The following is a 25,665-nucleotide window of genomic DNA, read 5'->3' on the forward strand; positions in this document are numbered from 1 at the left end:
CCTTATAACTATTCATTCTCTTTTAGTTTTTCATAGGGACAGGGCGTCTCTTCATACTATTCCTTCTTTTATGCACAAGGTGGTTAACAACTTAACTGTAATCAGTCTATTATAACTTGATCACATTTTTTCCTTCTCTGCAGTCTACTAATGAGAAGGTTCTTCACACCTTGGATTTGCATCGGCCAGAGGTCTGCAACCTTCACTATCAAAAGAGCCATTTTGGCCCCTCTCCCACCAAATAAAACTCATCGGGAGCCACAAAACCTATTTGACCCCTAAAATAAAGATAACACAGTGTATAAAGTTTTATACATAGTTATTATACTAAATATAAAAGAACTAAGTTTATAAGAGAAATATTTAAAATCCGTCCCTATTTTTGCTCCTTTGTTGGGGCTGCTTGATTACTCTGTGTGTGTGTGTTTGTGTGTGTGTGTGTGTCATATCTCTCAACCTCTTAGAACAGGAAATCTGGAGAAAGACATAAATAGTGGGGCACAAAGGCCCGAAAACAGGGACACTTTTTAAATATTGCTCTTACAAACTTAGTAAGTTGATAGATTAACAGATTTTACATTAGCATGAAATTTCTGAAGGGTATGGAGTCTGAAACTCAAATGTTTGTCCATTTTTTCTGACTTCAGGCCTCAATGATTTTAAAGAAAACCACAATTTTATGAGAAAAAGACCTAAAATATGAGGCAAACGTCTGGACATTCTGTGAAAATCTGCACAGTTGAAAGGTAACTGTGCGTGCGTGCGTGTGTGTGTGTGTGTGTGTGTGTGTGTGCAAAATGCATGTTAACAGAAACCATGTTATTCTAGCAAGTTTCTAAGTTTATAAGAGCAATATTTAAAGTCTATCCCTATTTTTGTTCCCCTTTATTTGTGGCTCTGTCCAGATTTCTTGTGGTAAGACTTTTGAGAGGTATGGAAAGCTTTCAGGAGATGCTGCTGCTGCCAGGGGATTGCTCGATTGTTCTGTGTGTAGAATGCATGGCAACAGAAATCATGTTATTCTAGCAAGTTTACAAGTTTATAAGAGCAATACTTAAAAGTTTATTGCTGGATCACTCTCAGTGTGTGTGTGTGTGTGTGGGGGGGGCAGAGTTGTCATTATTTTTCAAAGCTACAGGGAGCCACAGGTTACAGACCCCTGGCATAGGCAGCTCGGATATTATCTGGATAAGACTGAAGCCATTTACAAGTCTGAGCAGCTTTTTATTTATTTTCATCCTAGATGACACAGTAAGATTAAAAGTGGTCATTCAGGATGTCATGATCAACAGTATCAAATGTTGCACAGAGATCCAGCAGGACCAAGACAGAGTAAAAACTATGATCCCTGGACATTCAGAGATCATTCACCACTCTAATCAGAGAAGCATCAGTTTTATGTCAAGACCAGAAACCAGACTGATACGAGTTCTATGAATCCAGAAGTTCATATATACTAAGCACTAGTGCAAATTGTAAAATAATCAAGCATATAAAACAGAATATCAGCAAATAAAAAAATAAAGCAGTGGCCAATTCTGTCAAAAAGCTAGCAAGCATAAGATAATTTAGCTGAGCACAGACTGCATCCTCAAAAACCTTTCCAAGACAAAGAAAGTCTGAGTAAGGGAGTCAATTATCAAAAATATTTGGATCCAGAGATGTTTTTTAAAGACTGAGGTAACAAATAGCTCCTTCAGAACTGTTGGTAAAATCTCACAGCCTGATGAGGGCGCCAATATCTCACTGATTACTGGGCCCAGCACATCATAACTATGGATATCAAACACATACCAAGTACAACAGTCCAAACCAGATATTAGAAAATGCCTATGGAACTGGATTGAAGAAATGAACTTAACAATGGCAACATTGTCAGTGAAAAATCTAGCTAGGCTTGTATAGGCACTAGGGCCGATAGCCTAAGGTGGACAGATTGTGCAGCCCAGGCTATCAAGAGTATGGCTGGTTGATGAGAATCTGCCTTCTTGCAACAGATCTCAATCCTGTACAAGATGCATTGTTCATTCTAATGAAGTCTGTCACTCCAAAGATGAAGTCTATAGTAACATTCTAAACTTTGTCCTTAAACCCTGCAAGGAGCACAGCCCAGATATGAAATACCTCTCAGTGTCCCTCAGTGGAAGAGACTACATTTAACTTGAAGGTAGTCATCCAGCCTAGAAGAGAGGAAACAGAACGGTTACAGTAATCTTATCAGTGCATCCAAACTGCCAGCACTGTCCTCCGAAAGGAACTGAAACAGTGCTTAAGTACTTTTGCTAGTGTAACTTTCAATGGTTTTCAATATTCTATGATAAATTATTTTTATACTGTACTCTGATGAAGATCTGAAGTCTGTAATCTTTAACGTGATAAACTCTGAAGGTCCAATCACTTTAAGAAACAGAAATTTCTTTTAGCTTCCTTTAATCTCGTCTTACATTTTTTTCTGTTCTTTTACAGATATCTCATTAGAAAGAAGTGGTGATGCAGATTCATAGACTTAATCACCTTTTTGGATACAGCCACCTCCCATTTCAAAATGTCCAAGTGATATAGCTACTACCTTTCTTCTTAACATGTAAAGTTTACAATGCCATTTATTATTTATTCTCGGTTGCAGACTTGAAACTCTTGCATACTTCACACTTCTGTAAACTGTGCGCCACTCCTAAAATAAGAAACTGACTGCGGAAATCTTTCAGGGCCACTTGGCTTATGCAGGTAGAAAGACTTTGTGAATTCGACAAGGTCAATGGTACCTGTACAAATGGCAAAACACTGAATATGCAGCAAAAAATTGTACCAAAAAGTACTGAAATAAAGGGAAATAGGAAAAATAAAGTTTGGCTGATGCTATTTCAAAATAGAAATAAACTGTTTGGAGCTGAAGATGATTTCCTCCAGCCACTATAACCCATAAGAAACAAAAATAACTCAAACCTACAAAGACTTTGAAATGACTGGTGTGAACCCAGTGTCAGTGCTAAGACAGCAAAAGGAGTGAGTACTGTAATGTCATGGCTGCATAACACACCCATACATTCTGAATAAATGCTGTACAACTTGTCACTGAATTAATCATACTAGAGGAAAAGAGTCCACATTGCACACTTCCTCTATATTCAGCTGTCTAGCCATTGGCAATTAGCACAGGTGTCTCAGAGGTCTCTGTACTACGGACACATCTTTTTTAGGCTATTCTTAAATAAAGAGAACTGGGCAATGGATAATCAAATATGCTGACGACTGCAAACTGGATAATATAACTACCTCAATAAAATATGCCACAATTCTGGTGAAGTTCTCTAAGATGGTCTTCAGAAAATACACATGTGGTATATCAGAAGACATGTACATTTTCACAAAATACTACATCATTAGGTTTGGCAAAAAGGGCAGTAATGATCTGTATAAAAAAAAACAGTCAAAGCATAAAAACAACACAATCATTAAGGTGTTCTCAAATAGTTTGGGACTTACATTGTGCACCATTGCATGTGTTGCCTACAGTTCCACAAGTCATCTTCCCTCTTGATGGTCCCATTTTGAATTTGCTGCTTCGAAAATAAACCATTTGTAAAGCAGCAATTTTTCTGCAAACAGACATCTATTTAAGATAACTCTTGGTGATACCAAGATTACAGCACGTATTTGTGTCAGCAGGTGTTAAAGGTGAACCATTCCTCATGTGCAGAAGTCCATCTATCAATTTATGGATGCAACCTCATGCAATCTCTGCAGTGGAATCACAGAGGGATAAATTTAGTTTTGTGGGTGTGCTTTTGGTAAACAGTTTACAAAGCTTTTTATTAAAGAATGCCACACAAACAAAGGAAAGGTAAGGCGGGGGGAGTGCATTGTGACATTGTGTCCATCAGACGTTGCCATGCAAGTCACAACTAATCAGGAACACTTTCAAGACCTGTGAACAATAGTGCAAAACAATTTAAATGCTGAACCAAAGTCAGAAAGGTACATTCTGTATCTCAACTAATTCTAATCTAATTCTAAAATGCATGGCTTGTCTCTCCAGTGAGATAGCTAAACACTGCTTTTGTAGCGTTTGACCAAGTTATCTGAAAAAAATTGTAAAGGTACAACTCCTTACTATAAAAAGTCATAAGCTGAAAACTTGAAATATTTAAAGTCTTACTTAGAGGTGACTTTTGCTCAATCTATATGGAAATGTCTGATCTGATTCTATTTGAATGCCTATGCATGGAATTATTTTATTTATTTATTTATTTATTTTACATTTGTTTACCGGGAAAGTCCGACTGGATATATGTCCATTTTCAGCGGAGGCCCGGTGAGAAAAGCTCCAGTAAGCAGAGTATAATTACATTAGGAACAATAGAAACATTTAGTGATAAGTATAATTTGCAGATTTCAGTAGAGCTACAAACATAGATAAAACATAGTTGACAAAATTAGATCAGGCAGCTTAAGTTTCAGACAATAATACACGCAGTTATGGGCTAAGTCCCTTCAAGAATTCATACACTTAGTGGAGTCTACGACTGAAATGCTTAGGGAGAGTTTGCAAGATCGGCAGGTGGTGGCTAGTCAGGGTTTAAGCAGGGACATTACCAATGCAGCTGGAAGTGTAGTTTGAGGCTTTCTTTGAACTGGGTTAATGAGGGTTGTTGAGTAAGTTCGTCAGGTAGCAAATTCCAGGTTTTGCCTACTGAGATGGTGAATAGAGTCCCCAGCCACATATATGGTCTTAGTTGTTTGTACAAGCAGTTTGTCAGGACAGCGTAGTGACCTCAGGTTGCTGTATGGTTTGATGATCTTATTTAGTGCTGGTGTTTTTTTGGGGTTGGTATAGGATTTTGTGGGTTATCAGTTGGGTTGTATCGGAGAAGACTGGGCTAGTCAAGCCATCCTAGTTGAGTTATGTCAGGGGTCTGCAACCTGTGTCTCTTCCATCCCTCTGCAGTGGCTCCCTGTAGCTTTGAAAAATAATGGCCACTCTATCACACCACACACACTGAGAGTGATCCAGCGATAAACTTTAAATATTGCTGTTATAAACTTGCTAGAATAACATGATTCTGTTGCCATGCATTCCACACACACAGCAATCGAACAATCCCCTGGCAGCATCTCCTGAAAGGTTTCACCACAAGAAATCTGGACAGAGCCACAAATAAAGGGGAACAAAAATAGGATGGACTTTAAATATTGCTCTCATAAACTTAGAAAGAGTAGAGGTCCTAGTATGGAACCTTGGGGGACTCTTAGAGTAATGGAAAAAAGACGAGTGGATAAGGTATTCTGCCATAAAACTGCTCGTTGTCTATCAGGTAAGATTGGAACCATTTAATTGAGCTACTGTTCAGTGACAGTTCCTTCAGGGTACGGAGAAGCAGTTGATGACTGACCATGTCAAAGGCCGTAGACAGATTTAGGAAGAGAGCTGAGGTATATTTGTTATTGTTTCGGTTGATGTTGATAGAGTTAGAGAAGGACAGGAGGGCTGATGTGGTGCTGTAGTGTGGCCTAAAACTATCCTGAGAGTTGGCCAGTAGTTTATTCTGGGTGAGATAGTGCATTAATTGGTTGTGGACACATTTTTCCATAATTCTGGCCAGTGGTAACAGTAGGGCTACTGGTCAGAAGTTTGAGAGGTCTAAAGAATTCCCTCCTTTATGAAGGGGAATGACATGGGAAACCTTCCAGAGAGAGGGGGTAGTGGCTTCAGTCAAGGTGCAGTTTATTATGATCGAGACAGGGTATGCAATAGCATCTGCTCCTTTTTGTAGATATTCAGATGGGTGGAGATCAGCTTTTAGGGTAGTGGGATTTAGTTTGTTAATTAGAGATTGGATGGTAGATGTAGAAACAGCCTGGAAGGAAAAAGGGGGAGGGGTAGTGGTTGTGGAGGAAATCTGAAAGGAGCTGGTGGGGGGTAGTTGGCTAGCTAGTAATTGGATGGTTTTGGTAAAAAAATTGTTAATGATGTTTGCAGTTTCCTCTGGAGTTTTAAGGTTACAAGCTGAGGGGGTGGGGGTGGTAGTTTGGCCAGGGTGGAGCAGTTTGTTTATGCCAGCCCAAAATTTTTCAGGTTTGTTCTGGTGTTTTTGCTGACGGTGTTGATAGAAGTTTTTTTTGTCTAACAATGTGGCTTTCTTAGTATCATTCCTTAGTTGTCAGAATTTAATATGGTCGAGTGGGTCTTTGGAGGTGCGCCACGGGTTAACACCACAGTGGGAAACCTACATATAAAAATATGACTGGTACTATGCACAATGCTTTCTAACAAGACTGCTTCTCTTTAAAATAAGAAATAAGCCATTAACCTCATTTAGAAATAATCTTAATATAAATAAGATTTATGAATTCAAATATAATCCTGCAAAAATGCAACAAGAGTGCTAAAAAGGTAAAATGTGCCAATGTTAAACATGTTTCTTCTCTTGAAATACTATCACAAGTGTGACTAATGTGGAAAAATAATATTTTTGTAAAACAGCCATATCTGTAAACCTGTTAGTATTAATGTGACTATAATCTACTTGAGACCTACCTGAATGTTGTATCAGGTTGTAAGTTTCTTATGATGTACCATTTGATTCGTTCCACTGTAATCAGTTGCTTGTCCCCATAGTCTATGCTGTACCCAATAATTTCAGAACCGTGGTGATCAGGTTTATCCCACTGGATAGCAAGGCAAGTAGAAGGGCAGTAATCCAGGCTATCCAGTTTGTCTTTGTCTGCTGGACGTAGGCAACTCACTGCAGCTGGAACTGAAGCTGGTGTTGTGCACATTACAGCATCACTAAATGGGCCTGCACCTGCAATGTTCACTGCCTGCATAGGTAAAAGAGCATATGTGAGCTAGACTCGTATGCTCATTTAAATATATTTTTTTAGCAAGAGTCTATTGCTATTCCAAGACATTATATATAATCTGACATATACTTAAAAACTGTTACTACTCATCAATTCTTGCAACACCTACCTGTACCCTACAAAAGTAGGTAGTTGCTGGTAAAAGTCCTTTTACTTCGTAAGAGAAACCAGGTCCACAGTAACAGATCTGCATACAGCCTTCAACTCTTCCCCACTCTAAACGATACTCTGTAACTTCAGCACCATTACCATAAGGCATCTTTAAAAGAGAGAAAACATCGCTATTATTTCCTAACAATGTACAAAACAGTTCCTACACTGAAAAAAAAGTTCAAGTGTCAGAAAAATAAATGTGAAAGTTATTCACAAATTACAAATCATTTTTTTAAGTCACAGAGGATGACAATACTGTCTTAAGAATGAGGAATGACAATAGTTAAACATTATGAAAAAGCTAAGACTACAAACCTGCTATGTCACTATATTTCATATGTTAACAATGGAATTTCCTTCCATAGTCACACTAGCAGTGCAGTTTCAATGCATGTGCATACTGTTTTGGAAAGTCAGAAAGAAACATGCTACTTTCACAGTTTTCAAAGTATACCATTGCCAAGACTACATCAAATTACTGTCCAAATGACAGCAAATGTGAGAAAATACCCACTGCAAATGAATGATGCCAATGTGGCTATGCAAATTTGTATGTTAATAACAACGGAGGTAAACATAATTATTTACTATGACATATAGTTAAAGAAGAATTCCTACCACTACCACCAAGAATTCAAGCAGCAGAAAGCAAATACAGTGTTTACTGTCCATGACAGAAACTATACCAAAGCGAACAGAAGAAAGGGAAGATTTTGTCTTTCTAAAGGCAAAAAAGCAATACTATTATAATCAAATGGGTGCAGAGTAACAGGAAATCCTAACATCTCAATGGCCCTTCCTAAGCCTCTGCTAAAGCAGCGCATATGTTACACTTGTAGTAGTACTGCTTCCATTGCAGCACCCCCACCAAAAGCTGAAAGTTCACCAAATGAAAGCTGAAAATGGGGAAGGAGAACAGAAATGTCAGTGCTCTGACTACAAGTTAGCATTGGTTTTGATGGCACTAACTTGCAGTCAGTGCACTTGACTATAAGTTAGCGCTATCAAAACCAACACTGCACAAGGTGGCTGTGTGGACCTAACAGCTGACAGTGGCAGTGGTGCAAATTTTCATTGCTGTAACAAAAGAAACATACTTAACAGAACTAACATTCTCTGTACAGGATGTTTGTATATGTACATTTATGTGTGTGTGGTATCTCCTGAAAGACTACATCCGTTGTTATAACTACGTAGCCTATGCAGCTGGGCAGAAGCTGAAAGGCACTGTATTATAGACTATTCTTTCTTCTCTGAATTTAGAAAAATAAACAAAAGGTAGCCTCTGGAACATTTCATAGGTTCATAGGTTCGTACTAGGCTATCTGCCCTAGGGCATTTATAAGCCTAGCCAGAGTGTGTTCGGCTTTCGCCACCCATTTTAAATTAATTTTGCTATGCCCTTTTTCGAGGTTAGTATACTGTGCCTCTGTCTAACAGTGACACAAAAGTGATACCGGGTAAACCTACGATCTCCCATCCACTCATCAAGATTCCTCTTGAAGAGAGTCAATGAGGGACTCTGCCTAACCTGGACTGGGATTTTATTCCAGAGTGAAGGGAGCCTCTGGGTTATGAATCTGTCCCTCCAGCATGTCCTATTTATTTCAGTGCTGAGGTTCAAGTGTCTCGAGCGCGTAGCTTGATGGGATTTGGATTTTCTGAGGTGCAGCATGTCCATTAATTCCGGGTTGGACATGGCTTCAGACGTCAGGCACAGATCGCCTCTGAGCAAGCGGTATGCCACTGAGTAGAGTTGGAGTTTCTTTACCCGAGCAGCATATGGCATCTGTTTGAGCCCTTTGATCCTCTCGGTGAGGTACTTTTGGGGTCTTTCCAGTTGCTGCAGGTGTCTGGTAAGGTACATCCCAAAAGGGACACTGTACTCAATTATGGGCCTGATGAGGGATGAGTAAAGAGGCACGATGACCTCCCCTGATCTAGATGTGAATCCCTTCATGATTAGGTGGGCTATATAAAATGTTTTTCTAACCACTTTGGCAATGTGGTTGTCAAATGAGAGATTGCTATCAACTTGGGTCCCCAGGTCCCTAATTACTTCTTCTGTACTTAATGGATTACCACCTATGTAGTAATTTGTGGGCACTTTGTTTTTGCCAAAGGGGATGACTATACACTTTTTGGCGTTTAGCTTGAGGCCATGGCTCTGGCACCAGTTGTCTGTTTCTATGAGGCCCTTTTGGAGGATGCTTGTGTCGGCTGGAGAGTCGATTATGGCACCTAGCTTGCAGTCATCTGCGAACTTGGTCAGCCACAGTCCTTCCGTGTTGGCCTGTACCTCCGAGAAATATATACCGAACAAGAGAAGTCCCAGGAATGAGCCTTGTGGGATGTCACTTGTAACTGGTTTGGAGTCTGACATGGCTCCAGCAATTCTAACCATGTGGGTTCTGTCCTTGATCCAGTTTGCAACCCATCTAGTGACATAAGGGTTTATATTTAAGCTGGTGAGCTTATCTATAATGACCGAGTGACGTATCGTATCGAAGGCTTTTGCGAGGTCCAGGTAGGCTGTGTGGACCACCTTCCCCTCGTCAATGGCCTTGGTGACTGTTTCAAAGAAATCGACCAGGTTTAAGAGGCAGGATCGGCTCTTAACAAAGCCGAACTGGGTAGGATCCAGTGTCTGTAGGTTCCCAATATCTTTATTTATGAGGTCCATGATGATCCTTTCCATAGCTTTGCAGACCAAGCTAGTCAGGCTTATGGGGCGATAGTTTCCAGGATCCGTTGAGGCACCACCTTTGTGGAGAGGGACCACTGTTGCTGTACGCCACTCTTTGGGTACATATCCTGTAGTAAGGCTGAGATTGAACAGTAGTTTTATGTTTGGGCTTAGCTCTTCTTGGAGTTCCTGTAGGACGCAGCCCGGGACACAGTCTGGTCCCATTGATGCTGTGTTTTTTGCTTTGGAGAGGGTGGCTCTTACCTGAGCATCTGAGATGTCAGGGGGGCAGCACTCTACTGGGATAGATATTTGCCCTTTTGGTGGGGGGGGGGAGTTTGCGCTGAACCTGTCAGCTAGGATGTTGGCAATGTCTGTGGGTTCGGTGTATTTTTTGTCATTTTGGACTAATTCTGAGCATATCTGGGAATTCCCACCCAGGTTCCTAACATAACTAAAGAAAGCCTTGTGATTATCCTTAGTGTCCTGTGCAATTTTTCTCTCGAAGCTAGCCTTAGACGATTTTATGAGTGCCCGTAGTTTTTTGCTAATACTGATCAGACATGCCTTCCCTTTTTGGGATTTTGCTCTATCATGTAGTAGCTTCCTCCTTCTATTGTATAGTTTGTTTATGGCTGGGGTCCACCAGACAGGACGCCTGCCTTTGGAGGATTGGGTCTTGGTTTTATTTGGGATTGCATGATCCATGCATTCCTGAAGGTGTTCATAGAATGAGTTTATAAAGGATTCTGCGGTCTGGGCCGTATTTTCCACGGGCCCGGGGGCTTTCGGTTTTGAGGAGTGTGAAATTTGCTTTAGAGAAGTTTTTCACTGTGGTTTTCTGGGCAGGGGGTGGGGTCGGGATGTGAATATCCAGTGAGATTAGTTTATGGTCTGATCTTACCAGTGAGGGATACACTTCTGGTCTGGAGCATAGAGTCCCCATGTTGGTGATGATCAGGTCCAGTATGTTTTCCCCTCTTGTGGGAGTGGTAACAAGTTGTTCCATAGCATTTGAGTTTATAAATTCTAGGAACCTTTGCGCTAGGGTGTTGGAGCTAGAGTAATGCTCCCAGTCTATGTTTGGGTAGTTGAAGTCGCCCAATATAATGGTGTTTGGAGAGACCTTCATATTTTCCAGTGTTCTCAGGAAGGCCAAGTGGGGTTCCTGGGTTTGGGAGGGTGGTCTGTAGCAGGCTATAAACTGGAAGGCAGTTTTACCCACTGTTAGTTGCACATGGATAGTCTCTGATACTTCGTGCTGTGCCACCAACCTGGAGGTGTGGGTATCTTTGACGAATATTGATACTCCCCCCTCCTTTTGTGGTTCGGTCCAAGTTTTGGGGCCCAAAAGCATCGTATGAGGTATAACCTGGTAGTGCTGGGGTGCTCTCGGGAGCCTTGAACCAGGTTTCTATTACTGCACAGATATCAATGTTCTCCATGCTAAGGAGAGTTTCGAGTGCGTGCATCTTGAGGTTTAGACTTCTGGCATTGAGTAGTTTCTTATCCCTTGTGATACCTATGGAGGTGGGTTTGTCTTTTGAGCCTTGCCTAAAAAAGGCACTATGGGGGTGGCAAGAGCCTTTGCCAATATCCGAAAGCCCAGGGGTGACAGGTGCAAGCCGTCCCTAGCGAAGCATCGTGGCCTGTCGAGCATGTCATCCCAGGCTGACAGACATTGGATCCCCTTTGAATGACACCAATACTTAAGCCAATTGTTGAAATTGATCATCTTGTCTTCATATTGTGGCATCATTCTTGGTGAGAGTAAGATGCTACTCAAGGTCAGGGTCATACCGGCCTGGGCTACATGCTCAGAGAGCTCCTCTATGTCTATTTTCATGTAGTCCAGGGAGGTACGTCTCAGGTCATTCACACCGGCATGGACAATGACTGAGTCGTATTTGTACTTGCCTTGGAGTGACCTGAGTGCTTGTGTTATGTGGCGGATCCTAGCGCCCGACAGGCAGCTCACTGTGACCTCCTTCTCCTTGTTCAGCCTGGTGAGCGGGACGTCAGTGTGCCTGACGATAGAGTCACCTATTACAAGTGTATCAGGTGTGTTGTTTAGCCTTAAGGGCTGTGACTGTTTGGCACACTGGCTTTGTGAGCTATGTGTTGCATGTGTTTTGTTTTGGGGTAGCGGTTGCTTGGGTGTCTGCTTTGGAGGTCTCTGCTGCTTAGGTAGATTTTTATTTAGAGCCTCCGAGTATGTTTTTGTGTGTTTATGTGTTTGGTTTGCTGTCGTGGTAGGTCTATGTGAGACTGGAATTGTAGTGAGTGTGGTTTCCTTCTCCTCCTGACTGGTTACACCAGTACTGAGTTGAGACAGCTTAGCCTCCAGTTTGGCTATATGGCTGCATCTCTCACGTGTTGGAATTTGTTGGGAGGAGGAGAGGGTTGTCTGTGTACATGAGGCAGTTGTAACATTGCCTCAAGATTCCCAGATTCACCAGCTGGACCGGAGAGGAGATTGACAACTGACCTTTGGACATGCTAGAATAGTATTGGGAATTCCTTTATAATTGAAAAAAAAGGGCCAATGGGGAACAAGGTACTCATTTCTGTCTTGTTCTGGGAAGACAAAATCTTACTATTCTGTCTACATCAGTGGCAGAAAGCAGAGCAAAAATGAAGGAACATGAATTACAAAGGACAGCGCCTCTACAATTTTCTCCTCCACTAAAAAGCACAGCATCATAACAGTGTGTAGACACAATAGCGGGAGACTACCATCTTGGATCATTTGGTAAGAAGTTTCAAATGGCTCTGGAACTCACATTTATGTTTTTTTTTTCTAACAAGGAAGACGGCAGTACAAATTTTGCACTACTAGATCAGACAGATATAAATTAGCATTTTCCACCCCTAGTAAGAGAAAAGTCTCCAGCAAAGGTTTCTTGAAGACATGTAGCAGACATGTACAAGAGGTGTGGCAGAAGAGTGAGGTCTAAGATTTACTGCTATCTGGCCACAGGTGAGTATGGTCTGTCTAGACAGAAGGCAGCCTGGCAATCAGATCAATTGTAAGCCCTGATGGGACACATCTTTATGAAGAGCCCAAAGAAAATAAAGAAAAGGCATAAACATGTGTAAATCAAGGAAAATGGACATAATTATATGTTTCCTTAAACAAACAAGTTAGTAGCACTTTTACATTCTTGGGGGGTTTGAATCATTTAGTCACAGGACATGCACACAGTACAGCAGTGTAGCTACTTATCATAAATGTAGATGTTTGAGTGTCTTCAATGCAACATGATTTTTATAGCCTCCATTTTTTTTCTTTCGAGACCGACTCTACAAATCTTCAATGCCAGGAAACCAAGTACCAGAAAATCATTTATTTCCCAATGAGTAATAATGTCATACTGATGCATGACTAAGGGGCAACAGCCACTACAAGCTAGGCTGCCCCAAGTCTTCAGCTATCTACCAGAACTTTAAAATTCTGGTCTCTCTTGTACTTCCATAAAGATGTATGCATCTGTCATCTAAGCCTGCCTGCTTGCCAGTTCTACCAAACTTCTCTGACCTTACCATGAAACAGTTCCTCAAGGGCATCATACATCTGAAGCCACCAAAAAGGACCTCTGCTCCTCACTGAGATCTAAATTTTGTTTGAGAAAACTCTCCTTACATCCCTTTGAGCTTGCCCTCTCTGCTGACCTCCAGTTCACAAAATGGAAAACTGCCATCCTGGTAGCTCTCACCTCCACCAGGACAATCTCAAGTTTATGTATATGAAACCCTTCCCAGTCTTCCACTAGATCAGAATTTCTTTGTGTATAAACGCTTCTTTTATGCCAAAGGTAATATCCAAGGTCGGACTTTCCCGGTAAACAAATGTAAAATAAATAAACAACATTTTAAATCAAACAATTAACTTGCCTGTCTTCTTTCCAAATCCTCAAAACAAGGGAGAAAGAACACTGTATTTTATGATTGTGTACCGGCAACTCATATTCTATCTACACAGCTATGTGTGGCATTTGTAAAGAATAATGAACTAAGAACTTTTAACAAGCAGACTATTTATAAGTGGACTGCTAAATGCATCACATTTTCATACAAACATCATGGGAAACAGGTACCAGATAACATAAGCACAGACTTCACTAGGGCTAAGGCAGCTACTACTCCCCCCCTTAGAAGAGTGCCAACTCAGTCCATCCTGGAGACAGTCAGCAGGCCCTCAGTCACATACCTTTTCTAGACACCTCAACCTGGCTTGCTGCTTCTAGGGTCAGAGAAGGGTTTGCCTCAGCAGTTCTGTAGGGGCTCATTTCCCTTGCCCCTGCATTTGTTCAGCCATCCATTTCTCTCTATATCTGGGAATCTTCCCAAGAATAATTTCTGCAACTGTAAAACAGTAAACAAAGTATAGTTGTGTGACTACTTAGCATAAATGTAGATTTTTCAAGTGTCCTCACTGTTGCAGTACATATTTCCTCCCACCTGCCTCTCTTTTCTTTGCTACTTTTCTAGGCTGTGCTTGGCACCTCCCTCCCTTGTCCTTCTGTTAGGTCCCTACTTCCAACCCGTTAGATCCCTTTTGCTCATCATCCCTTCTTGCCCTGAGGATAGTTTTGGGCAGCTCATGCTCCTGGCTACAATGAAGAGAATGACGTTTGAAAAAGATTTAAGGAAATGATTCTGGCTGACAAGCCTTTATATCCAGACATACTGATGTAGAATAGGAGGGTGTCCACAGGTCTGCGAAAAGAGAACAAGTCTTCAGTATTCCAGACAGCCCTGGGCTTCCAAAGGCTGCAAGACCATATTCAGCACACCATACCTGACAGTCCAAGACACCTGAATTGGACATTATAGTATGGCATATAAAATATTGCATGATAACTGTAAGAATCAATCAGAATAGGTCAGAAAAGATTGGGAAGACAGACTGAAAAAGCAATTTACAAGAAAACACTGTGAAGACTTATGTATGCTCCCAAGAATGCAACAAGTCCAGAAGGTTTTGGATCTTTGCTCTGAAATGTTTGCATAGGTACTTTTACACTCCAAGCAGACTTGAAATAATTTTTCCTCAGGTTGACAGCAACTATTGGTAGTGTGATGGAGAAGAAATAGGTAACTGGGAACATGTTTTGGGAGTGTAAAGAGTTGACAGATTTAAAAAATTCCCTGCAGAGTACCCTATCAGAAATACTGGGTAAGCAAATGACTGCAAATAAGGAAATTATTCTTTTGATCTGGGGTACAGGATCTGAATTGCCTAGACATAAGTAAGGCCTTATTAAGTTTAATTCTGCTGGTTGCCAAAAAAACTAAACAAAAGCAATTACTAGAAAATAGAAATCAAAGTCTACATCAACAGTAACTGAGGTATTGAACATTACAAAAGAGAATAAAGAACTGGAAGAGGGATCTTTAGAAATAAGAAGGAACAAATTACATAGAAGTAAATGGAAAATTGTAGGAACAATACATGTAGAATAATATTCAGGAGAAGGAGAAGTGATGTTTAAGGGAAGGCAGAAATTCAGCATTTTTTTGTAAATCTAACACTGATGACAACAGAGAACATATATGTGATGTATATTGTATTTAATGGAAAAATGTTAAAATGGTTTGTTTTCTGTTAATATATATTTATCTATATCTTAAAGGTATTTAAATGTGTGTGTGCGCACGTGTGTATGCGTGTATATATATATATATATATATATATATATATATATATATATATATATATATATATATATATATACATATACACACACACACACACACACATACACATATATAATTCAGCTATATTGAAGTCACAGCTGCATGCAGCTAATAGAACAATAAATTCATTACAAAAATTTGCAGATGAAAAATCTCATTCCTGTGGTGTATATCCTTTAAGGCAATTAGAGAAATTGGCAGTTACACAACCAGAATCTTCAGATGACAACTGGCTTCAAAACCCTTCTGTCCCTCCTCCACATTTTGATCAACCTACTTCTCAAGAAGGTGACAGTTCTCCCTCTCTGAGATATCAGATGATGGGGAACCTTAACCAAAACGGGAGGTTGACATAATGGTTAAACAAGTGAATGAATTCCTCACTACTAAGACAACAGAAAGTAAAATCCAAGCACCAAAAAATCAAACTGTTGCACCACGGCCAGGGATATGCAAACACAGAACCAAATAAAATCTTATAAAACAAGCAAAAATACTTGATAAAAACTTTGTCATTGACGAAATAAACACAAGCAAAAACAATGCTTGGAAAATAGAGTTTTTCTCAGTCCTTGTCATTGACAGTATTAGCAGCTTTTTCTAAAGTAATTACTCACAGGTTACTCCATATGTAAAAAGGTAAATAATCCCAAGGAGTAATGAGGTTACTGTCCTCTAGATATCAGTAGGAGCCTGTTATCCAAAAATAGGTTCACAGGCAAAGTTCAATCATCAAATAAAGTCTTCACCTTCGTGAAACACCTGATAGTAATAAAATTCTGCTGTTAGAGCTCATAAACAAATGTAGACATAAAAGTTCCAAAACAATGGACCCCAAATACACGATAAGCGCTTTTGGTTTTCACCTTCTTCAGATCGTCAACGACAAGGACTGAGGAAAACTCTATTTTCCAAGCATTGTTTTTGCTTGTGTTTATTTCGTCAATGACAAAGTTTTTATCAAGCATTTTTGCTTGTTTTATCAAATAAACAGACTTATAAGATTTTATTTGGTTCTGTTTGCATATCCCTGGCCGTGGTGCAACAGTTTGATTTTTTGGGACATAATGGTTAAGGTGTTTACCTTACAGACACAAGGTGCAGAGTTTGATTCTCACATGGGGCAATTGGCTAGGCTTAAAATGGCCCACAAGGGCACTTAGCCGAGTACTAATTTATGAACCTATGAAATACGCATTTTTTTTTTTTTTTTTTTTAGGGGTGGGATGTTGGCATAATGGTTAAGCTGTTTACCTTACAAACACAAGGTGCAGGGTTTGATTCTCACATGGGGTACTGGCTAGGCATAAAACGGCCCAAAAGGGCAGTTAGCCTAGTACTAATCTATGAATCTATGAATTCTTTGAATCTAAACTACCACTTCCCCAGATATGGCACAAGTTCCTACCAGTACTTCTGTTCATCCATATGGGACAGTTTATAATACTAGATTTAGACAACTGCGACAACCACCATCCATCCTGCCATTGTCAGATCAAATGTTAATGAGAAAAGCCAATAAGGGAAAAAGTACAGTTTTGTACCTACCATAAATGTAGATGTTCGAGGATCCACATTGCTGCAGTCCTAACTATTGGGTAGTCCGCTGTCCAGTTGGCCCGCCATATCCTCAGTCTTTTCTTGCCCCAGATGTCAGAAGACCCTGAAAAGATAAGGCCCAAAAACAAAAACTCCCAAAATACCTGCACCAAAAAATATATACATATATACAATATATACATCATTAGCAGAATATAACCTCACCTACACAACCACCCCTAAACACAGAGGGGAAGGAGGACTGCAGCAATGTGGATCCTCGAACATCTACATTTATGGTAGGTACAAAACTGTACTATGTTCTTCATTCCACATTGCTGCAGTCTAGAATCACAAAGCAGAGGTAAGGGAGGCTGGCAAATCATAAGGAAGCAGGAACTGACAACATGCCTTGCAAAATAGCTGTGGCAAAACCAGCCCTAGACTTAGAGTAGAGAGGAAGGTGGTAATGCTTAGAGAAAGTATGCACTGAACTCCAAGTAGCTGCCTCCAAAATATCCTTAGTTGCCACCCCCCTTAGAAATGCTGTGGAAGTGGCAGTAGCCCTAGTGGAATGAGGCCTAATCCCAGCTGGAATCTCCTTGCCATGATGGGAATAACAAAATGTAATGCAACACCCAATCCACTTAGAAATAGTTTGTTTTGACACAGGCTTGCCCTTTGAAGTCAAAGCAAAGAAACAAACAACTGCTGAGACTGCCTAAAATCCTTAGTCCTGCTCAAATAATAGCCTGTGTACATCTAAAGTGTGCAAAATCTTTTCCCCTTTATTTTGGGGATCTGCATAAAAGGTAGGCAAATGAATAGTTTGGTTTAAAGCCACACTAGAAACCACCTTAGGCATAAAGGAAGGATTGATACCCTATCCTTATGAAAAATCAAAGGCTCCACTGCCATAAGGGCCTGCAACTCAGAAACCCTTCTTGCAGAAGTAATGGCCAACAAAAAGCAGTCTTCCATGACAAGTATTTCAATTCAGCAGTAGTAAGTTTCTCCAACACAAAATTGAGATCCCAAGCAGCAATGGTGGGTCACAATCATAGTGAGCATGAATCTTAATGGAAGAGAAAGACAAACCTTTGTCCAGTAACTCAGTAAGATATTGAAGAGCCACACTCAAATTTGGCTCAGTAATCTCCAAATTATTTGCTGCACTCCAAAACAAAATCTCTTCCATTTTGTACTAGGTCTTCTGGCTTCCATAATCACATTTAAAACTTGTTGAGGAAGCTGAGACCTGCTGTCTTTCAAAACAGAATATGCCAGGCTGTTAGATGTAGAGAAGGAAGCTTGACATTGAGCAGATGACCGTCCTTCTGAGACAACAGGTGTGGAATCAAGGGTAAAGGCCATGGAGGCTTCCTTACCAGATTCCTCAGTAATGGGTACCAGTGCTGCGAGGCCAATCTGGAGCTATTAAAATCATCACCTTTGGAAGAAGAGGCAGAGGTGGGAAGGCATACACATGAAGATTTTTCCAACTGAAAGAAAGAGCATCCACTTTCCAAGCTGTGTGATGAAATCCTTTCGCAAAACTTTGGCAGCTGGTGGTTTATGACACTGTCAATTTTTGAAATACATGAAGATCCAGGGGATCCATGATTTGTCTGCTTAATACATCTGGCAGAAACCTTGCCTGAAGAGTTATAAAATCATTGCTTGTCTGCACAATGGGTAAGAATGTGTTCCCTTGTTTGTTGATGTACCACATGACAGTTGTGTTGTCTGTTAGAATCAACACCTGCCCTGGAAGAAAGCAATTAATGCAAACTGAACTGCTAACATCTCCTTCATGTCTTGTCTTGTATCCACTTTCCATTTAGATGAGCTCCTCCCTTGTTTAGGTGACATTCGAATGCAAGGTATTATTTGAATGACAGTGTCCAAATCCTGGCAGTGCTGTGTCCACAGATTTTTGAGATACCATTGTAGCTTCCTCATATGCAGTTTGGCATTGGGAAGCACTAGAATAAGATGCCATGAACCCTAAGGCTTGAAGGACTGTCCTTGCAGTCAGCAAGAGATAGATGATAAAGATTCTTTTCTGTATTCAGTCTCACGCACATGTCTTGAGGAATACCCTAGGCATCTTATGACATATTCCAGATGCTGTAGAAGATCTTCTTTTCTTGAGCCAGAATCAGGGGATAGATTTGGTAAGCTATCACTGGAGCCAGAACCTTTGTGAACAAAGGGCAATGCAGAGAACTGATAATGAGAATTTCATACTTCCTGCAACTTAGTCTGATTGGCACATGAAGGTAAGATCTAAAGTTACCATCCAGTGATAGCAGAGGTAAAAAGCTGTAACGCCAACATTTTGAACTTGGGAATGTCCAGATAAGTGTTGAGGATAGATAAATCCAGAATTGCAGGAACTGACTGAATGGCCCCTATTTGGAGCAACAGAGAAATTTGCTTGTGAGCTCTGTCCTTGAAGAGGAGGAATGTCTGGCATGCCTTTGAAAGGAGGCAAGGTATGGAAATAAAACCATCTGTCTTGGGTATTTTCTTTTAAATCCCAATTTTTTAAAGACAGCCAAACCTGCCCCAAAGGAAGGTACCTGAATGTACTGGCAGCTGCAAAGGCAGGTCATTGCATTGGAAAGGACTGACAACTGACTGACCCCCAACTCACCAGATCCTGAGCCCTGTCCCCTCCCCAACCTGAAAGAACCCTGAGCCCTGCTACCCTCCGTCTAGACCTAGAAGACTGGATATCACATAAGCAGGATAAGTCCATCCTCAGTAGTAGGCTTTTTCTACTAAACTCGGAGGCTGCACCTGCAAAATCTCTTTAACAGTTAGACTAGACCTTGTCCTCCATTTTCTTCAAAACTGCTTCCACAGGGCGAACCAAACAACACAATACCTTCAGCAAGATTTTTCAGCCATAGCATCACCTTTAGAACAATTGAAACCAAGTGAAATATGATATATATTTAACAATTGAAACTATCATGATTCCCTCACTATCAAAAGGAAGATCTATTAGGAGGAGGTTCCTTTCTTTATCAAGCCCTTGCCTCTTTCCCTTAGGACAGAGATTTTCAGTTTCAGAGGCCCCTGACTTCTACTCTGGGTCTGCCCTCAGTTCTCAGTAAAGATACTTATGAGCTTCAACTGTACTATATAGCTAAAGATCAGTTTAACCTAGGAGGCAAGCAAACACAAGATTCAGGCCACATTCAGCAAAAAACAGTAGGGCCAAAGGCTTATGCTACATTAAAAAAAAGATTTATAAGAGGGTAAAGCTAAAGAGGAAATAAGCCTTTTCTTCAAAAAAAAAAGAAATCCCTCCTGGAAATCTAAAATCAAAAAAAAATTCCCCTAGCGGAAGAAGCAGAAAATCCTCAGGAGGAGAATCATCAGGAGGAGAATCATCCTAAGAGTAGAATCATCAATCAGAATCCTCCCTGCGACTCTCCAATAAGACTCCAGCCTCTCAAGACTTACCTCCTAATCCTCTATCAAAACTCAAGGGCCTAGGGTTCATAGGCAAATCCTCCTGCCAACCAGTACCATACCTAATCAATGTAATCAAAGTACCAGGAGAAAACCCCAGAGCGAAGATCACAAGTACTGCCCCTCAAAGAAGCAGAGAAAAAAAAGAGCCTGCTCTAACCCCTGGAAAAAAAGAGGGAACAGCAACCTGAGAAGGAAGAGAGCAAGAAGGACCAGACAGCCAGCAGCCTCAGCCCTGCCCCTGCCCCTACTTCCTGAGAAAGAAACACCTACCTTCTGAAACTTCTGAACTGAGACTCCAAAGACCAACTGGTCCCACCTGGCTCCACCACCCTAGGCTTTGCTGCTGTCGGCTGTGGTCCTCCGGGCTTGCTGCTGAGCTGCTTCTTTATTTTTTTTTAATTACATTTGCGACGGCCAATTATCGGCTTTTTACAGTCCCTGGCACAAACTAACACTGCTTGTTAACTCTCTCTAATTAAGCTGCATCCAACGTTTCATAAAGCAAGGCCAACAAACAAGTCAACAACGTGGAGTGGCCAGTATACACAAAGTATGGTAATCCATATGAAATCCATATAGTCCTGTTTTAGAAAACACATTATTCACTTTTTCTGACATTTTCTGATAAAATATTGAGGCAAGAAAAAAAAAAAAAAAAAACGGGTACTTAGTCAACTTTGATCTCGATCTGTCTGAAACTCTTCAGAAACTTTCAGAACGCCAACCCGCACCACTCAGAAAAAAATTGCATGACCATCGGACAAAGACTGAGGGATATGACGCCGGGCGTGCGTCATGCGTACCTGACGCTGGCGCTCTGGTCTAATCGCGCCCCGACCGACGCCAGCCATATACTTTGGACCGGGCCGACTGGACAGCGGACTACCCAATAGTTAGGACTGCAGCAATGTGGAATGAAGAACATCAGTTGTACTGCAAACACAAATACAGAGCTAGTACAAAACATGTAGGAAAATTAAAATGAATAGTTACGCAGTTCTTGATAATTATAAATGGGGAAACATAATGATAGAATTACTCTTAGAAACAAAACACAGAGGAAGAAACAAGCTCTGTTTCTTCCACTGATACTGATGTACCAAATACACAAATTAACCCATTGAAGGAGGTACAGTGTCTGGGACAATGTAGCTGAACCTACAATAACAGTAGTATGCCCATAGAGTGCAGTAGATTTTCAAGCTATTGTATATTCTCTCCCTCCGATTCAAAAACATTCCGCTACATTTGCCAAAATAATACAAGAACATGTACAATTACAAAATCCACCTACTGAAGACTTGACAGCAGTATTAAAAATTTTATCAACTCCTGATATTTTCGGAAAAACCTCTAACACAGGTGATAATATCCCAAAGCACAGAGATGATGGAGTTCTTACCACTAGGAATAATATATAAAAAAAGATTACTACAGCATGCCCCTGACACTTAATTGGGCAAGAAAGAAGGCCAGAATATAAAAGGAAAACAAATCTATTGATACACATTTGCAAAGCATGACAGATGCATTTGAAGCCTTTTCCAAACACCTGGAACCTACAGGAGTGGCAGCCAGTGTGTTGTCGGCTGCTTTTGTAGAAGGTGTACTGCCTGCAATTCAATAACAAATTAATAAAAAAGGTTGTTTAAACTGGCAAAGTTTAGGCATTCATGAAATTGTTAAGCAAACACAATACATGGCAGATGACATACTCAAAGAAAAATAGAAAAAAAGTTAGATATTCATCTCCAACACATTGATAACAGAATCTCTGGGACGGGTAGAAGGAATCACAGAGGAAGAAGTAGACTTAGGTTCCTTCAACCACAAGCCCAGAGACGATATCAGCAAAATTACTATCCCCCCCTGTTACCACAAATATCAAAAGGGACACCATGTTTATCTGTTTTAACTGCGGTCAGCTTGGACATTAGCAAAATGAATGCCCACTTTCTCTACCACAAATGAGTCTGCCAAATATCCAACTGCCACAGAAAGCAGAGAAACAATTTTCTGTCTGAAGCATTGCTTGGCAGCCATAAGTGTGGCAACAAACTCATTAGGACAGCTGTGAACAGGAGCCACGACCATTTACCTTGGTACCAATTGATCAGGATGGTATTTTTTTTCAATGTTACAGTGCAAAATTCATGTATTTCTTTTCTCATCAATGCAGGAGCTACTAGATCTATGATTACTTCAGAAAATGCTGAAAATCTCCCAGTTTCTACCAAAATGATTCATGGACTGGGTGTGTCTAGAGTCCCTTTAGAATATCCAAAAAAAAAAAAACTCTCCCTCTATAAACTGGTCCACTAAAACACCAACATGCTGTTATTATAGGAAATGCTACCCCTTTAAATATTTTAGGTAGAAATTTATTATGTAAATTGAGAAATACTGTTTACTGTACACCAGGTGGTGTTTTTCATGGGTCCCTAATATTTAAACGAAGTTTCAAAACTTTGAACATGCCTTCATCGACAGCTTAATGTCAAAATGCCAAATCCCGAAGATACGAACAGCGATTTTTTTCCTAGGGAAAAAAATCATTGGGCTGTTTTCAGGACTTTGCCATTTCCTACACTGTGATGTGATCTCGGAGTTGGTATATTTGAGTAGGGGTGTGTGTGGGGAGCACAGCCCCCACTTTATTTTGTTGTTTTTTTTTTTTGCTTTCCCTAGGAAAAATAATTGCTATTCCATGTGTTTGGAATTTGGCCTTTTCAACATTAAGCTGTCGATGAAAGCACGTTCAAAGTTTTGAAACTTCGTTTAAATAATATAGATGCTTTTTCATATCCCAAATGAACCTTTAAGATTGCATTCAAGTAATATCTATACCAACAAGGATGCCCTTTTTCTGTTTTGACATCAAAACAGACTTCAGATACTGCTAATTTACTGGGATTAGAAGTAATCCCTTGACAGCACTGGACTACTTAAGAAAATGAGGTAAGGTTCATAAAAGACACAGCATCTGTGTAAATAACTCTGAAACCTTGTGAGTGCTTGACTATGGTAGTCCAATATCCTTTGTTGAAAGGGACTGAAGCTATCATTTCTGCCTTACTACAAGGTACAACAGCCCAAACTCGAAGTCCATGTAACACTCCTATTTTACCCGTTAAGAAACCAGGGAAAATACTTACAGATTTGTATGAATTTGTGAGCAGTTAATGCAGAAGTAATACCAACATTTCCTGTAGTTCCTAACCCTGTCACAATACTAAGTTCTATCCTGTCAGATGCAAAAACCTTTTTAGTGACAGATATTTCTTCTGCCCTCTTTTCTAATCGTATATGATTGGGCAACCAGTATCTGTTTGCATTTACATACAGAGAGCAAGAGTACACTTGGACTAGATTACCACAAGAATATGTTCAATCACATATCCTTTTCTCTAGGAAAATGAAGAAACAGAAAAGATAAAATTTCCATACGGATTTACTCTAATTCAGTGCACAAATAATTTACTTTTAGCTTCTAAAACCTCTAATGACTGTAAACAAGATACTACTGTCCTTCTAACCAAGTTATCAGAATTAGGATTCAAAGTTAATAAGGATAAACTGCAGTTATAGATATCACAAACACCTTATTTCAGAAGATTCCAGACAAATGTTGCCTTTGTGTATTGAGGTGATACAAGCTGCACCATTCCACACTACATTAAAACAATTATGAGCTTTACTGGGGCTGACATGTTATAATCCACAATGGATTTCTAATTTTTCAGAAGCAGTAAAATCCTTACTAGAATTATTAAAGAAACAGCCCTGAATATTTACCCTGGGAAAACCACTATGAACAAGCTTGTATTCAATTAAAAACATTACTGTCAAATGCTCCTGTATTTGGACTACCAGATTATTCTGGAAGATTTTTCTTATTCTATTGTGAAATAAATTAAGTACCATTAGGATTATTATTATTGCTTATTCTAGCACCAATCTTGATCCTGTAGCAGCAGCCCTCTCCAAGTGCCTTAGTGCTGTGACCACAACAGAGCATCTAGTAGAAATGACAGCTGCTATGAATCTCAGTCACAATACCTACATGGCAGTTCCGCATTCTGTAGAGGCAGTGTTACAAAAGACTAAAATGTAATACTTACCTGCAGGACAATTTCTAAATATGAATTGTCTTTACTTGATAATCCTGTTTTACAGACCGATCGATGCCCATCACTTAAACCTGCTTCTTCAATGCCTACAGTGGATGAAGGAGAACCCCCATAAATGTGTTGTTGTTGACTCTGCTTCCTCCTAGGTTAGATATGAAAAATGTTTCATTGCAGAACCCAGAATTGATTTTGTCGATGGCTCCTACATTAATGGAAATGCGTCTGCTCAAATAGCTGAACTTGTGGCTATTACTGAAGCCTGTAAAATTGCTAAACAGATGTCAGTTATTACTTTCGCAGACTCGCACTATGATTTTGGGACACTATGGAGAGAAAGGTGGTATTTAACCTCAACATGGACTGTCATTAAAAATGCTGCTTTTGTTCATGAACTACTGAACACATTACTGATACCAAGAGAAGTGGTGGTGGTGAAGTACACTGCACATAAAAATGATGATTCTTATTACATTTCTAGAGGCAATAGTTTTGCAGATACGGTGGCAAGATAAGATGGATTGTCTTATTCTCTTCAGGCTTCATTTTTGCAGCAATTTCATGAAGTTAACAGCAATATTTCTTTGCAGGAATGGTCTTTTTAGACTCAGACTGAGGATTCTTAACAGGTGAGGTGGATAAGTGATGGCTGCAGCCATTCTCCAGACCTTCTGTGGCGCCACCTGGATGGATGGTTGGTACATCCACAAACTTCTTAACTTGGTTGGTAAAAGCGTACCATTTACCTTTTCATTTGGGGAAAAATGCTTTAATAAAACAGATTTCAAATGATTAGTATGCCCTTCCCCTTTCAGAAATCACTCAACATTTTGTTAATATATGTACTATCTGTTTACAGCACAAAGTGGCAAAGACTGTACTGGCACCAATACTACTTTTAAAAAACCTTGGGGGCCATTATGTATTAATCAGTGGGATTTTATTCAGCTCCCACAAACACAAAAGTTTAAATATGTGCTTGTTGTAGTAGATATTTTATCCTGGATCATTAGAGGCTTATCCTTGTGCAATGAATGATGCAAATACAGTAGCTAAAAAGTTCTTACAAGAGTTAATCCCAAGACTTGGTCTTCTTTGTTGCATCGA

General features: G+C 40.1%; 1 protein-coding gene across 5 annotated transcripts in view; it reads right to left on the reverse strand.

Annotated features, from left to right (window-relative positions):
• Positions 1-25,665, reverse strand: part of FNDC3A (fibronectin type III domain containing 3A) — a 3,267,883-nt gene that overhangs the window by 189,062 nt on the left and 3,053,156 nt on the right. For all 5 annotated transcript variants that reach the window (XM_044073165.1, XM_044073164.1, XM_044073166.1 and 2 more), the window contains 2 exons: positions 6,974-7,123; positions 6,539-6,822 (listed from right to left, as the gene is read on the reverse strand). In XM_044073165.1, the coding sequence (XP_043929100.1) occupies positions 6,539-6,822; positions 6,974-7,123 (434 nt within the window). The remainder of the gene's footprint in view (positions 1-6,538; positions 6,823-6,973; positions 7,124-25,665) is intronic.

The sequence above is a fragment of the Protopterus annectens genome, chromosome 5.part1 (genome assembly GCF_019279795.1).
Source record: "Protopterus annectens isolate FY-2018-M chromosome 5.part1, PAN1.0, whole genome shotgun sequence".
Lineage (NCBI taxonomy): Eukaryota > Metazoa > Chordata > Ceratodontiformes > Protopteridae > Protopterus > Protopterus annectens.